We start from the raw sequence: 16,732 nt of genomic DNA, 5'->3' as shown, positions 1-16,732 counted from the left end.
GTGAGGGTTGGCAAAAAAAGATTTCTATTTCACCAACAACAATTACATCACAGATTGCTAATTGTCGAAGAAGTATGTCTACATTGAAACATAAGTCGCAATTAAATGCAGAAACAAGGATTAAAGCACTTCACTCACAACTGAACTCTGCAATGGAGAGTAACCTGCAATCAGAGAGACAGCGTGTACCAGAGATACAGAGTCCTCTTACGAAAGCATAATCTGATGAGGAACGACACTGGAAACAAAAAAGCATAAATCATTTTATTGCAGAGGGGTACCAAAACACTAGCTACTTTCATGCCTGTGCAAAGACTAGATCTTCTAAGAACAGAATAAATTCCATCTATACTGACCAAGGACAACTCATTCATAGCGAAAAGGAAATTGGTGATCATGCACAAGACTTTTTCACCAAAATATTTACCAGTAGTGGTCATTCAGTAACTCCATCTGATTTTGCTGACTTTGAAGCAACTGTCACAGATGAAATAAACTCTAACCTAACTAGAGACTTTTCTGCACAAGAGATCTATGATGCTGTATGTTTGATTGGGGATGACCGAGCTCCAGGACCTGACGGTCTTACTGCACGTTTTTACAAACAATGTTGGTCCATTGTTGGTCATGATGTGGTAAATGAAATACTACATCTTTTCAAGACTTCCACCATGACAAACGGCATTAATCACACTAACATATGCATGATCCCAAAGATAGATAATCCAGAACTTCTATCAGATTATAGACCGATTGCTCTCTGCAATGTTTTATATAAGATTATCTCTAAATGCCTGGTAAAACGCCTCAAACCCCATCTCGATAGCATTGTATCTGATTCACAAGCTGCTTTTATTCCGGGAAGAACCATTTAAGATAATGTCATGATAGCACATGAAGTCATGCATGCTCTGAAATCTCGAAAACGTGTGTCTCAGACTTACATGGCCGTGAAAACCGACATTAGCAAAGCCTACGACATAGTCGAATGGAACTTTCTGGAAACTACTCTCAAACTCTTTGGTTTCTGCGATCGTTGGATTAGTTGGATCATGTCTGCTGTTCGATCTCCCACATATTCAGTCCTGATAAATGGCTCACCTAAGAGATTCATTCAACCAGAAAGGGGAATCTGTCAAGGAGATCCCCTTTCCCCATATCTTTTTATACTCTGCTCAGACATTTTAAGCCATCTTATAACATCATATGCAAAAGATGGGGATATAAAGGGTGTGAAGATTGGTAATGGCGTTCCTCGTATCACTCACTTACAGTTTGCGGATGATTCTCTCTTCTTCTGTCAAGCAAACAGAAAGAATTGCCAAGCCCTACGAGATGTCTTTGATGTTTATGAGCATTATTCATGCCAATAAATCAATATGGATAAATCAATGATCACCTTTGGTTCAAATGTTTATGGTTCCACTCAGGAAAGATTAAAAACCATTTTAAAGATACCGAACCAGGGTGGAGAAGGTAAATATCTTGGCTTACCTGAGCAGTTTGGGCGAAAAAAGAATGAGATGTTTGAAAATATAATTGAGAGTTAAAAACAGAACATCACACTGGACTTCTAAGAAACTCTCTCCTGCTCGAAAAGAAGTAATGTTGAAATCAGTGGCAGTCTCTATGCTGGTTTATGCTATGTCCTGTTTTTTTTTTCCTTCCAATAATTTTATTACTGAACAGAGTTTACAACAGAGTTTGAATCAGAGTTACAATCTGTCTTAGAAATTAAGGACAAGTATGATAGAGCTCCCATAAGGAGGGGTGTGAAACTACTGTTCTTGCTAGACTATCAACACAAGCATTGCTTTCTCGATTGCGGTTGGAGAACTGTATGGAGGTAAAATTCTGCTTCCAATCGCGTATAGTATCCAGGAATCTTTTCAATCTTGGATTGTAGCCATCTTCATTGAGAAGCCGTATGACATTGATGTTGTCATCGAACGGTATCCCAATCCCCAGCATGATTGTATTGCCCACACTAGAGCAGAGCATTCCGCTTCTTCAATAGTTGGGCGTCCTTGAAATTTGCCCATAGCATAGTGGAGCATTGGCCATTTGAATCTCTGATTATCCATCCTAGTCCAGAGTCTCTGTCTCCTTCATGATGTGATGCATCGTAGTTACACTTTACCCAGCCTGGTTGAGGTCTTGTCCATCCAGGACATCGCTGTCTGATTCTTGTCTGAACTGGTTGGTTGGTCGTGGTTTCCGTATGAGTTAGCCAATCCTTTGTATCCGCTATTGCTTGGTTTAAGAGTGTACTGCCAGCAGGTAACTTCTTGTTAAAAACAAGATCATTACGACCTTTCCATAACCGCCATAAGATCCAGAAAGGTTGGCATCTAAATGTTGCATCTAGAGACTTATCCTTATATAGTGCAATAAGTGACAATAACTTCTCCTCAATTGGTTTGTTTGGATCACAAAACTGGGAAATGGGAAAACCAGCCTTTCGCCAGACTTGACTTGCGTATGGACATGAAAATAACAAATGGTCTGTAGTTTCCAATATAGAACAACACCTAGCACAATATGGATTCACCTTGATGTTTCTTTTAAGTAAATTTTCTCCCACTCCAATAGCCCTTGATGCCACTCGCCACAAAAGGTGTTTTAGCTTTGGTGTTATCTGCATCTGCCAGAATCCAGATTCCATTTGCCAGTACCGGTGAAGTTGAAAACGGTGGTTGTGGTCTCTCTGGTTCCGTTCTTGAATGCATCGCCAACCAGTAGCCTGATTTTACTGTATATGTTCCATCTTTGGTATAGCTCCATAAATATGTATCAGGTGCCAGTGTTGTAGGAAGGAAGAGCTTGTATATCAAATACCGGTCTTCAGGTAGAATCAGCTCTTGAATTTTCTGTTTGTCCCATTGTTGAGTCGTCGGGTTGATAATTTCGGAAACTAACAAAGTAGTGTCAGACATTGGTAGTACCCGTGGAGGTCGAGCAGGTAACGTTGGCAGCTATGTCCTGTTTCAAATTGCCAAAAGGGGTCACAACTGAACTTGAATCTCTGTTAATGAATTTCTGGTGGGAAAGGAGCTCAAATCATCGCAAGATTCCATGGTTATCTTGGAAAAAATTTCAAATGTCAAAGAGGGAAGGCGGTCTTGGCTTCCGAGATTTAGAAAAATTTAACGATGCTCTGTTAGCAAAACAGGCGTGGCGACTTATACAATTTCTGGACTCTCTTTTTGCTCGAGTGATGAAGGCTAGATATTACCCTGATGGTTCCTTACTTGATGCAACTCCAAAACGATCACAATCCTATGGTTGGTCATCTCTTCTAACCGGCATTGCTCTCATTAAAAAAGGATCACGATTCATTGTTGGTGATGGAAAACAGATTCGCACAGGCCTAGATAACATTGTAAACTCTCATCCCCCCCGACCAATAAACACCATAAAACCAAAAGATTCGTTCCGACTACATGATTTGATCAATAATCATGAGCATAACCGATCGTGGCATGAATTTAAAACTCATGGTAAGAGTGTGATTAAATATGTTGCTGGATTTATCTTATATTTTGTTCAATTTTTTTTTCTTAATGTATTTCTTCCTTCTTTCTTTCTCTTTTTACTATTTTCAATGTTCAATTACAAATGTATAATAAAAATTTGGTGGCTACAAAAAAATAATTATCGGTGCAAATTCAACAACACTAATTTCAATCAAAGCCCAATGAGGGAATCAATCAAAAGAAATAATCTTCATACATGTATATATATTTTATTTTTAAAAGTATGCAATGTTTTAACAAAATTAACTATGATAATAGAATTATTAAATCAAAATTTTTAACTCTCTCTTACCTCCAATTTTTTTTTTGAGAATTTGTATACTCATCATTATATTTAATTCTTCTGATCCAAAATATAATTATATAAAGATCATTATAGTGTTTCTTTAATTCAAAATTTTGTAAATCTTATTACAAAGAGGAAATCATTAGAATTTAATCTAGCAATATAGCTTAAATTAAGGTGAATATAAAAGAGATTAAAAATTAAATTAATATTTGGGATTTTTAATTGCATTTCATATGATTTTAGAGGATATATATTTAATTGATACTTCAAAAATAATGTTGCAATTTAATTATTAAATGTTTTAGGTAAAGTTTGAATATCATATTAAATTTTTATGATTTGAATAAATAAAGTGTATTATTGACATTTAGGAGATTTGTTTTTTATATATGTGTTTTCAAATGAGAATTTCAAAAATACATTTTTTTTACTATCAACACTAAAAATACCATTTAAAAAAAAATTATTAAAAAGATTTTCTCAAAAGATTCTCATAATTTTATGATAATTAAATAAACTAAAATAAATTAACATATGTAATACAACTATGCGTAGGATATTACCTAGTTAATTATTAATGGTAAAGTATAAACTATGAAGTTTGAAGAATTAGTAGGGTAATGCAAATTAAGGATCCAATAATCAGTTTATTAATAGTGCAAAAGCTACTTGCGGACGCATACACAAGCCAATGGAGAGATGTCATCACCCTTCTTACTGGTAATGCTCTTGATAAGACTCGTAAATTCATACTAAGTTATGCTTTCCAAGCTACCCTCTACTCGCTTTGGAGAGAAAGAAACGGACGTAGGCATGGAGAACACCCTCTCACAGTAGAGCATCTGATAAAGCTGATTGACAAGAACATTCGGAATAGACTTAGTACACTCCCTGGAGACCAAGACCAATCCATCCAAATTTGGTTTGAAGCTAGATTTTACTGAAGGTTTTTATATCAAACTGTTTTAAAATTTCCACACAAATTTTGTAAAACGTTTATTTTTTTTTTTTTTTTGGCACGAAAAAGTCTCCAGTGGAAGGAGACTGGAGACAATTGACACGTACTCTCTTTAACTTGGCTGTCATACCCCCGCACTCGCAAGCCACATGATTCTTCTAACTCTCTCTATTCATGAACCAGGTCACCGTCAACTTAAACCGGAATTGTATCGTACCAATATTTATATTGTAAAGACTACACAAATTCTAATCACTTTCCCTTCTAATCCAAACAAGAGCGAGCCCATCAAGTGGTAGCTCTCAACAAATCTAACTCAGTATTTAAACAGGAATAAAAACAGCATGAAAAATCGACAATGCTTCAGTCCTTGGATCTTCTTCTAACGTTGCGTGGAGAACCACAACAAGCTTCTATACATTGTTCTTTTGTAAAATGTATTAAGAACTTGTCTCTGTAACAAAAACCAAAAAAAAAAACAGAAAAAGATCAATCTTAAGACAAAATGTCTACTGTTGACTCAATAGAAATGGTTTTCACTTTTCAGCTTCTTACCAGCGATTCTTCTGTTGTAGTATTCTTGCAAGCTTGTGTTTGTTGAGCCAATAACTTTTCTATCTTTCTTCTCCGTCTCTCGCCGTTTCTTCAGCTTGGATAAACTAAGTGAACCTTCAACTGAATTATTGATGAGGAAACAACTTTCAATGGAATGTAAAGAAAAAAGAAAGAAATAGACGAGTGAAAGAGGATAAAGAAGTATTCCAGGTTCATACCTTGCCATTCCAATACAACTTTTTGTTCACCCTTGACGAGTTTCTGGTATCGGTCTATACGTGAATCCTCTTGTATTAACTCCTCAACCTATAAATTAACCAAAAAAAAATGTAAAGAACCATGTCAGGCAACAAAATTGAGAATTCGTTATAAGAAAATGATACATGTAACAAATTGTTAGAGAGAGACAACAGAATCAGATCAAAAACATGACCAAAAACAGCCATTACCTTACTCCATAACTGAGGGTCTCTTCTTTCTCTAAGAAAAAGTAGATAATCACGTAACCAAGATGCGATAACCCAATGAACGCAGTCACTAGTGTCTGCAGAATTTGATGCCACTGCATTTTCTTCCAGAAAGTCACAGACCTAATGGATCATCAATTCAAAATAAACGCCGTTTTATATTTACACCAAGACAAGGATAATTTGACTAAATCGAGATGCTGTGCGGATAAAAGAGGTACCTGGTTGTATAGCTCTTCCACTCTACGTGAAAATTGTCGCTTACTTCGGATTTTCCTACGCAATATTGCGCACCCCACTAGCTGTACATCTCAACACTGTAAACAAGCTTGAAGATGTTGATAAAGTAAACTAAACCACTCAAAATAATGTTTTTTCTTTTCTTTCTAATATTACAATACCATTGCACAGGAGGATGAGATGATTAAGATGTTTCTCAAGAGCCATTGATGCATGCCGCAAGTCATTGGTTTGTAACTTTTGACTACCGATTCAGGACACTTCAACTCATTAATCCTTCAGATAATTAAAAGATCAAAGTAAGAATCTTTAATGAATAGTTAGTAACCAATGGAATCCAATTAATCAGTGATGAAAATACTAACCCATTAGAGTTAGTCCTTTTCTGTAGTAGCTCGGTGACAGCTTCTACAGCCTTTCCTTTTACAAAAATGTAAGCAGACTCGTCTAATGTATTCAAGAAACCGTTGCTACGTAGATCTTCCCAAACATCATCCTCCGGAACCTAAAAAGATCGATGAACACAATTACTCACTAATACCACAAAATGAACACACAACTAAAATTAAAACACAATTATGTTTAAAGATAAATCAGAAGCATACCCATATTCTTCCAGTACCATAGCATTCACTATCAGCATATGCCTCACAAACTTTTCTCTCAAAATACCCAACCTGAAAACAATACAATCGCCATAATTCAAACCCATCAACAACAACATAAAAGAAGGGAAAAACTTAAAAATCAGATTTTTTTCGAATATCTCAAATACCAATTTCTTGGTTAATTCATTGATTTCTCCATCTTCAACACATAAATTTGCTTGCTTTCTGTATCCATGATTACATTTCAACTTCCCTTGGTAACATTCTCCATTTATTGGACAAGGTTGACAAACATCTGAAAACATGAAATTGATTAATTAATTATTCACGTAATTACACAATTCAACCATGAAATAAAGGAATTAAGTATGAGGTTTTCGAGCTTACCCAAGTCTGAATCGATGGAATCAAAGTTACTATCGCAGAAAGATATCGTAGGGTTTGAGCTCATAGACTTAGCGAGGAAATTGCAGGTGAAAGCCACCGCACAAGCCACAAACAAAACGACAATTTTGGAAAATAGTGAAAGACATACTTAAATAATTTTTAGAATGACGTTTAAGAAAATGATTTTTTGGAAAATAGTGAAAGACATAATTAAATAATCTGATCATTTATTAAAACTATCTATTGCACAAATCAAACACTTTAAAAGCTTGACATATGATGGTTGAAAAAAAAAAAGCTTGACATATGATGGCAGAAAAATCATTTTCTTAAACGTCATTCTACTGACAAATTGTGTGAGGATAAATGTGACGGAGGGTTGGGCTTCCGTGCTCTAGAGCAATTTAATGATGTGATGCTTGCTAAACAGTATTGACGGTTAATTCACTATCCAACGTCCTTAATGGTTAGGGTAATGCGAGGTCGATATTTTAGGAATAAACATCCTCTAATGGCCAAAAAACCATACTCCTCCACTTTTGCTTGGCGGAGTATTTACTCAACAAAAGGTTTGGTGGAACATGGGACAAGAGTGGTGATAGGCTCTGGCTGTAATACTTCTGTATGGAGAGACCCTTGGATACCGGATAACCCACCGAGGCCAGCTTCTGGTCGTGGGAAGGTGTTACACCCTAATTTAATGGTTAATCATTTAATTAACCCAATCACTAAGGAATGGCATTTGCCTATTCTCGAGGAGTTCATGGATCCGGAGGAAATTCCGATAATTTTGAGTATGACGGTCAGTAAGTCCTTTAAACCGGATAGATTAATTTGGCATTACACAAAATCCGGGAAATATTTGGTCAAATCGGGTTATCGGCTTGCACGAGATTTAATAAAGGAATTTGAGTATGGACCGTCGTGTATGGCCCTTCGAGCACAAGCCTGGAAACTTGAAGTTCCCCCAAAGGTTCAACATTTCTTCTGGCAGATTGCTTCCGGTTTTCTGCCAGTGTTGGAGAGGATTGCTCATCGGGGTGTGCGGTGTGATACCATCTGTAAGCGTTGTGATTCTGTGGTTGAGACTATTAATCATGCTCTCTTTGAGTGTCCTCACTCGCATAGGATCTGTGAGTTGTCTCCGGTTTTGCTACTTCCTGATGGATTCCCCTATGGATAAGTGTATTCAAATTTAGATTTTATTTTCTGGCGCGCGTCTTCTCAGACGGAAGTTTCGGACATTTGTTATCGCCTACCTTGGATTTTATGGTCAATTTGGAAGGCTAGGAATAAAAAAATTTTTGAGGGATTAGAGGTTGAGCCAATTGATGTTATTAATCAGGCTACTAATGATAAATTACTATGGGAGGAGGCTAAAGCTTTCTCCACGTGAGTCCAGAATCCTCTGAACCCTTCAGATATCACACCACCCTCTTCCCGTTGTCAGATTGATGGATCTTTGAAGGGGTCGGATCGTTTTATGGGGTTTGGTTGGTGGTATTGCAATGGTGAGGACTCGACGTTACTTTTGGGAGCACGTTGCGTTAGACAAAGCCCTTCACCCCTTCATTCGGAGTTACAAGCACTGATTTGGGCGATGGAGTCTCTACAGAATGCTGGTATTATCTGCCAAGCCTATGAGACGGATTGTGCAGAGTTAGTGGCGATGGTGCAGGATCCAGATGAGTGGCCCGGTTTCTCCAATCTTCTAGATGATTTCAGCCACTTCAGATCTTCTCTCCCCGCCTTCACTCTTACCAGGATCCAGCGTACGTCAAATGTAAGGGCCGACTGTCTTGCTTGTTCCTCAAGATCTTTAGTTTCAAAAATATCTTTTGTAAACTTTTTTCCTCCGGTTTAGGCAACCAATCTTGGAGTTATTTTCTAATTTAATGTTTGGTTGACAAAAAAAAAAGTAATACTAATAGATTCATACCATTTGAAAAAGATGATAACTGAGAATAAACTCATCAATCTCTTTTGTAATTCAATCTTAAGCTTCTTTGGAAAGAAAAGGGACATACCATTATCGCCTCCGCCTGGAGTGTGCTGACTTGTTGATGATGGTGTTCCTATGGCACTCATCCTTCTCCTCCCTATATTTCATGATTTGTTCCATCAATTAACACTTGGACAACCTTATACTGTAATTGTTAAAACTCTAACCTGTGATCGAGAGTGGTTCATGTTGATCAGAAGGAAGAGAAGATTATGTACGGCAAAAAGAGGTACAAAGAAGCAAAAGCACTATGAGCAAATAGGTAGACTTTGAAGGAAACGTATTATTTTCCATCTCTTTTTCTTTCTTTCTTTACTTGATTGAAGACTATTATTTATAAATCTGAATGAGAAGGGAACATTCCAAAAAGAGCTGAAAAGATAAAGCAAAACCCCCAATAATTCAGTATTCTCCACCACTCATTTGTATTGGTTAGTTTGACTTCTTGTGGGGAAAAAATTAATCACTTTTTTTTTTCTTTGAATTAATAAGAGGTTCCGGGCCTCGATCCTTACATCCCTTCAGGCCAGGTACGAGAATATTTTAAATGGACTCCTCCTAAGCGTCGTCCTTCAAACCGGCGACCTTTAGACTTTGCCAGATAATTTTTATCAGTTGAGCTATCAACGCTCAAACACTTTTTTTTTTAATTTATCAATTGAAATTTTTTTGAGAAGACACTTTATAGAAAATAATATGTTTTTCTAAATATATTGCTATTGCTTTTAAGTTACTTTAAAATTTCTCATTAAAAATTAAATTAAAAATTAAATTTTAAACTCTTATTCTTTTGAATCTACCTTTATCTGACGGTTGATTTGGTATGTCCAGAAAATTTTAAAGGTTTTCTATATATATTTTTTAAAAAAATATAATGATAATGAAATTGTAGCATTCAGTGTTTTGCAAATCAATGGTTGGAGCAATCAGTATATAACAACTTGAAGGCATACTTGTTATCATGCTCTGTTTTCGTTGGCAACAGATTTGACAAATATAGTGCATCAAATTTTTAAATATATGAAAATGCTATTAGATTTATAACAAAAACTGTTCATACCGTCAGGCGGCAGATTTAGTGGTGACAGCTGTCCATGGTGTGATATGATCTGATCTTACGGCTATTTGAATTGGGAAACCGTCGGCTCCAGGTCCATAGGTGGTCAGATCCAGGCCTGGTGCCTGCAGTGGTCGAATTTGTCAAACAACTGATTTAATTGAATCGATAAAACGATTGATCATTAATGAGTTTGATTAGAGTACATATATATATATATATATATATATATAATATTTTTTTTTTGTTTTACAACTTTTGATGTAAAGATATTTAAAAATACAAGAGCTGTAGCTAAAATCCCCTTTTTAATAAAAGGAAAGTACATGACTTATTTTTGGTAGACCATATAATAGTTATATAGGTCATTAGTTGGTTATAGAATTGACATATTAATAATTTAAGTATAACATTTGATAATATTTTGATATTTACGGTCTACTTTGATTACTGTTAGATCTTATATTGCTTATTTATTCAATTATTCATAATTAATTATTAATAATAACAATAGCAATGAATCCACTTTAAACCTAATCGGAAATAATAATAGCATTTGAAGGAATAAAAGATGATATACACAAATGAAACAAAATATTTTAACTCGAGAAATCTTCCAAGTTCGGTAACCCTAAACATAAAAACTGTGATTTTTATTAAACTAAACAATATTTCGATCTTACCTAACAATATATATCCTACTTCTATATATTGTTTAAGGAAATTTAACAAATTTAAATATCTCCCGACTTAAATAGGATTAACTCTAGAGACCCCTTTGACGGTCAAAAATATTCAAAATTAAAAATACCACTTACACATAGTCTACACAACTTTTTATAATAGATATATGAGTCCAGTCAGTACATAATTTTTTTTAGGCTATATAATAGATATATGAGTCATTAATTGGTTATAAAATTAAAACATCAATCATTTTAGTTGTATGTAAGTGTATCATTTGTATAATTTACCTTTGCGGGTTTGCTTGATAATCGAGATTCGAGATCGAGATTTATAGGGTTCGCTTGATAATCGAGATTTATAGGGTTCGCTTGGTAATCAAGATTTTTTTTTTTTTTCAAACATTGGGTCACAACTGGCCGGCCTATTAGCCAAATTCCTACATTCGTAGGAGCCGGGACTCGATCCCGGATGTGTTAGTGCCTTCTACAAATGGACTTACCTCCTACCACTGCACTAAGGTCACTTCACTGGTAATCAAAATTTATAGGGTTTACATTTTGCCATTTTAATAAATATCATATCTAAAAGTTATTATTTGTAATATCACAATTTAAAGTTATATGTACTTCTTTCCTCAGAAACAAATGCATATCTTATTTACATATTCTATTATTATTCACCAATTAAAATGTAGTTAGTTTTATGATAAAATAAGATAAACTTATAATTCGGTTTAAATGTAAAATGTCAAGGTTATATGATGATATTGTTTAATGCTAAAAAATATATCAAATAAAAATATTTAAATTTGTTGTATAAAATAAAATTTAACCTGTGCTATAGCACGGGTACTAATCTAGTAGTATAAATATTTTGGATATACATGAGTTATACCAAAAATCTCGTAATGATATTTTTAGTAGCTTAAAATAAGAAAATAATTGCTTTTAAATTGACGTCGCAAATTTTTAAAATTTTTGTCACAATTTCATTTTCAATCTCTAAGGAGTATATATATATATATATATATATATAATTTAGCAGTTTACAACATATAAAGCTAACCTCAAGGCAAAGTTAGAGGGCTCCAACATAAGATTGTATCATTTTTTGGATGTCGAAATAGCCTTCATTTATAATGAAACTATATAATTCTAATAATAGTTTTTTATAATATATAATAAAACAAACGAAATTATTTAATATAAAAATATAATATAAAAATTTACGTTTTGATATCTGAACCGGTGTGATTAGATTATTTTATGAACTCTTCCATAGTTCCATCTATTTAGACTAGTTCTATACTTCTTTTTTTTTTTTTTTTTGGACAAACAGATCTTGCTTTCATTCAAACAACAAGACAAAAGATTACATAGGTTAAGAGTTTTCCGAAGCAAAGCTTGGTACAACAATAAGAAGCACAATGAAAAGATAGATAAATCAACAGCATATCCAAGAAATATTGGAGACTTGGGCAATAATGCACCAAACCACAAGCAAATTCAAGGGAAGTTGATGCCATATTCAAGCACAAAGCAGGAACATGGGAAATAGTCCTTATCAGTTGACATTGGGACGTTGAGAGGATTTCCAAAGCTGAGAGACGAGATGGGTTGGTCTGCTCATTGGCAAGGAGGAGGGTGAGTGGAGGTTGAGGGTCGGGTATAGCTTGTGTGAAGAGGTTCTGGTAACCACCATTCCATGGAGATGGGGTCATAATGCCGAGTGTCTTCAGCTTTTTGCAATGGAGAACAAACTTCCTCGTTGTTTTGATTTTCGCTTGACAATGCTCGAGACACAGGGAAGATGTGGGGAGAGGGTTGGGAAGGCTTCGGTAACCTCCTCTCTTTGGAGAAGATGTTATAATGCCGAACTTCCAAGGTTTTCCGGTTTCAGGACAGATTAATAACGCTTGAGAGAGTTCAGGAAACAGGGAAAACAAAGAGAAAAGATCAAAGGGATTCCGGTAACCTTCGCTCCATAGAGACGAGGCCATAATGTCGTTCGTCTTTAAACTTTCACAATCAAAGATACTAACCCTAGATAGTTCTAATGGCAGGGTTCGCAAACATACTTTGTAACCACAGAGCAACCATGATTGATTAGGTTCAAGTTGCAGTCTTCGGACAACTGAGACCATGAATCGACATAAAGGTATACTATGGGTAGATAAAGAGAGATTTGGAACAGACCTGGGTTTTTGAGGTACAAGATTTGGGTCACGGTTCATCGTCAATTGCTTGCAAGACTCTGGCGTCAAAACAGATCTCTTGTCCAACCTCGGCCAAGTAAAACACTTGGTGAGGGGATCTAAATCCAAGGAGCAGAGAGGTGTTGAGGTTGACTTCGAGGGGAGTCCTTGAGAGAGGCGAGACGCAAAATTATCAATGATTTTTGGGATCTCAGATCCGGCGATGGATGGTTGGGAATTCGAGAGAAGCATCTCACCGAGTAAACCCACCGGATAAACCACCGGATGTGACGGAGGGAGAAGGGGAGGGTGAAGTTGAAACGTGGCCGGAGTAGTTGAGAGAGTCTTCGATGAACCTCCGGTGGATTCGTCATAGAAACAGATCGAGAACAAGCTTAGATAGCAGTAGAGAAAACGAGAGCGGAGAAGCAGTTTCCCAGCGGCGCCGATCGGACTCGACGCCGCCAGAAGAGGATGTCTCGGGGATTGTGCCAGAGAGAAAACGAGCAGCTAGGGCGCACTCCACTTTATATTGACTAGTTCTATACTTCTATGCATGCATTTATTTGTATTGAAACACTAACCGGTAATTGAAAGTGATTGTTCATGAGAAGGTAGAGATGCTTCCGTGAGGGAAGGGAGGACGCAAAGGAGCAGAAGTAAGATGAGTACTTGACTTGTTTTTGGAGAAGCCATCTCTCTATCTTTTTCTCGTTGGCTGATAAACATTTACTTCTATATATATCTTGATGGAGAGGCAGATTTCTAAAAGATTAATTGAAAAACAAAATCTGAAAATGAAAAAGTTGAGTTTTCTCCTCAACTTCTTTGATTAATTTCCTTCATGTGTAGTTTTGCTAACCTTTTTTGTCAATCAATAAATTAGAGTAATTGGAAATAATATAATAATATTACAAGTTTTGAATTTATTTTTTCTTAATTATGAAAACTATTCTAAAAACAGAAAAATTAGTTGGGTCTCAGACCCACTTTGAGACTTGACCAATTAATTCAAGAAGAAGTGAGTTTTTATTTTTTCTCAAAATCAAAAACAGAAACCCTAAAAAATCTCTCTGTTGGCCTGAGCATTGTTTCTCGTACTATGGAGCTTAAACTTGCCACAGCTGAGAAAGAAGTCCTTGAAGAGTTGGTGAAGTTACTGCAGAGTCGAGATTTGCGAGGAGAAAAAGGAAACTGGAAAGAGTTTTTAAGTATTTACGACAAAAATGTTCAATCACCTATTGACCCTTCGAGGCGTTCCCGTGACGATTTGGTCCAATTTCTGACTACTTTTAAGAAGAAACAAGATTTGCAAGTTCTGAAATGTCACGCCAATCATCTTCTGATTGAAAAGTTGAAGCAGGAATCCAAAGATAAAGACATTCCTGAGCAGAGGCTAGTTCGATTGACCGTTGAGCATCTGAATTACTCTCTATACTATTCGTTCCAGCCATACTCCGAGGACTGGTTTGTATCTGATGTTGGATTGAAGATGTCAAAAGTGATGAAATCAACTCAAATTGTAGCTCTTGATTGTGAGATGGTTCTTTGTGAAGATGGGACTGAGGGTTTAGTTCGAGTTGGCGCTGTTGACCGTGATTTAAAGGTGATTCTTGAGTCTTGACAAATTTGTGAAACCGGACAAACCTGTTGTTGACTACAGATCACACATAACAGGGGTCACTGCTGAAGATATCGAAAATGCTACACTCTCTGTGGCAGATATACAGGAAACTTTGCAGCCTCTTATTTCCGAGGGTACTATTTTGGTAGGTCACAGTTTGAACAGAGATTTGCAAGTGTTGAAGATAGATCATCCCAAAGTAATTGATACCGCACTTGTATTCAAGTATTCAAATGCACGAAAGCTTAGAAGACCTTCACTTAACAACCTTAGCAAGTCTATTTTTGGTTATGAAGTCCGAAAGGTCGACGTTCCTCATGATTGTATACACGATGCAACAGCTGCGATGAAACTTGTACTTGCTGTTATAGAGAAAAGAGCTGAGACAACAATCAAACCATCTAAAGAGGTTAACAAATATGGATTTACAGAATAACAGAAGTTATAGTTTTATCATAAAGTCCAACAGTTACAAAAACAAATGTCTGCAATTTTTTTCCATAGATGCTGGAGGTTGAGAAAGCAAACCTCTTTCTACATAAAATCCCTCACAATGTGACATCTGAAGAGCTAAACCAACTTCTTTCTGGAAAGTGTACACTTGATGTTAAGGTTGAGAAGTCAAACCAAACCATGTACTTTTTTCTATAAGGATTCATAACGTTAAAAAAAAAAAAAAAAAAACAGAAAAATTTAGTTTGAAAAGAAAAAAAAATGAAGAAGTTATTAGAAAGAAAGACAGATCTATTTGTAACAAAATTAAAAGAATAAACGTACTTTGCATATGTCCTCTTTTTCTCTCATTTCTGGTGGAGGGAAAATTTCCTCATATGTCCACTTTTATAAGGAAATTTCTAGTGAAGGAAATTAATCAAAAAAATTTAAGGAGAAAACTCATTTTTCTCATTTTCATTCCTCCGAGAGCAAAGGAAAAGACTTTCCATCACATTTTTTTTTTTTTGATCATCTAAATTGCATTAAAAAAGGAGGTCAACAGTACAAAAACAGAGTAAGAACAGACAATATCCGTTCACTCTTAGACAAAATAATCATGGAGATCAACTCATTCAAACCAAATAGAACAGGCTAAGCACTGTTGTCCCTCCTAATCTGCTCCTGAAGCCAAGCTGGACCTCCTAGGGATAGATAAGAGTTCAGTCGTCCATCTCGAGTGACACTCCCGGAAATTTCCCGAGCCACTCTATTGGATTTTGGGACAGCTACATGAAACGAGACATCCTGCATGTGACGTAGCACCTCGGAGATTCTGTGAAGAACTGATCGATACCTAGGCCACTCCATAGGTTTCTCTAATGCTTTAATGGCTGCCCCACAGTCTTGACCAAATCTCACAAGACCAAATGTGTAGGATCTGTAAATTTTCCTAACACCAGAGAATACACTGCAGCTCAGCAGAGATACGATTCACCGTTGGCAAAAAAGCATGTCTAGAATGGAATAACACGTTGCCCTCGTGGTTCCTCAAAATCCAAGCACCCCCCAGTAAAGTGATCGTTTACCCAGGAAGCATTTAAATTACATTTGAGTTTACCATGAACCGGCTTAGTCCATCTTTTTGGAACCAGATACCGATTTCCTTGCTTCGCTCCCTGGTGTTCCTATTCTTGCAATGAGATTTTGACGTATCCACTCCTCAGCATCTGTCAACGCACCAGCAAGAACAAACCGGTAATCAAAATCTTTTCCAGCTAGCACAGTCCCATTGCGTGCTTTCCAGATCTCCCATAATATCCAGGGTATAGCCTCACGCCAACTTTGTTGTACGTCACCCCTTGTCATTATATCAAAGACGTACTCAATATTAGCAGAAATCGAGGCTGAGAAACCCTGTGCCGGCAAAGGCACTGACGATGCAGACCAAACTTGAGCCGCAAAAGTGCATCTAAAGAGAACATGTGATACAGATTCCTCTGTAACATGACACACTTTACAAATTGGACTAATATTTAACCGATGAGCCCTCAGGCAATCTGCAACAGCCAGAGCACCCGATAGAGTTCGCCACAGGAACATCCTGATCTTTGGAGCAGTATACAAATCCCAAATCCGAGCTTTAATATTATTAAGGTTTTCTGTTGTACTGGAGTCTGCAACTCTCCCTTCCACT

General features: G+C 36.3%; 2 protein-coding genes and 1 pseudogene across 5 annotated transcripts; 1 reads left to right on the top strand and 2 right to left on the bottom strand.

Annotated features, from left to right (window-relative positions):
• Window positions 1-1,987: 1,987 nt before the first annotated feature.
• Window positions 1,988-2,665, bottom strand: LOC147919934 (uncharacterized). Its single transcript, XM_087504173.1, has one exon. It carries the CDS (start codon window positions 2,663-2,665, stop codon window positions 1,988-1,990), a length of 678 nt encoding a protein of 225 aa, XP_087360299.1.
• Window positions 2,666-4,936: 2,271 nt separating this feature from the next.
• On the bottom strand, window positions 4,937-9,476 carry LOC147919933 (uncharacterized). 4 transcript variants are annotated; one of them, XR_015592884.1, is made up of 12 exons: window positions 9,210-9,476; window positions 9,068-9,139; window positions 7,041-7,107; window positions 6,821-6,948; window positions 6,651-6,722; window positions 6,411-6,550; window positions 6,207-6,321; window positions 6,027-6,122; window positions 5,788-5,928; window positions 5,557-5,644; window positions 5,339-5,458; window positions 4,937-5,237 (listed from the first exon to the last, which is right to left on the bottom strand). XR_015592884.1 is itself a non-coding variant. In XM_087504986.1 (12 exons), the coding sequence occupies exons 2-12, from the start codon at window positions 9,068-9,070 to the stop codon at window positions 5,224-5,226; spliced, it is 969 nt and encodes a 322-aa protein (XP_087361112.1). In that variant the 5' UTR covers window positions 9,071-9,139; window positions 9,210-9,438; the 3' UTR covers window positions 4,937-5,223. The 4 variants fall into 4 exon arrangements, 2 of the variants coding, with proteins under 2 accessions (XP_087361112.1, XP_087361113.1); XR_015592885.1 differs by having other exon boundaries at window positions 9,068-9,129; window positions 9,210-9,390; XM_087504986.1 differs by having other exon boundaries at window positions 6,027-6,107; window positions 9,210-9,438.
• Window positions 9,477-14,082: 4,606 nt separating this feature from the next.
• On the top strand, window positions 14,083-15,040 carry LOC147919932 (small RNA degrading nuclease 1 pseudogene; annotated as a pseudogene).
• The last annotated feature ends 1,692 nt before the right edge of the window (window positions 15,041-16,732 follow it).

Source organism: Camelina sativa, chromosome 20 (genome assembly GCF_030686135.1).
Source record: "Camelina sativa cultivar CO46 ecotype springtype chromosome 20, ASM3068613v1".
NCBI classification, from domain to species: domain Eukaryota; kingdom Viridiplantae; phylum Streptophyta; class Magnoliopsida; order Brassicales; family Brassicaceae; genus Camelina; species Camelina sativa.
The sequence above is the reverse complement of the archived record's forward strand: the minus strand, read 5'-3'. Positions and strand labels throughout refer to the sequence as shown.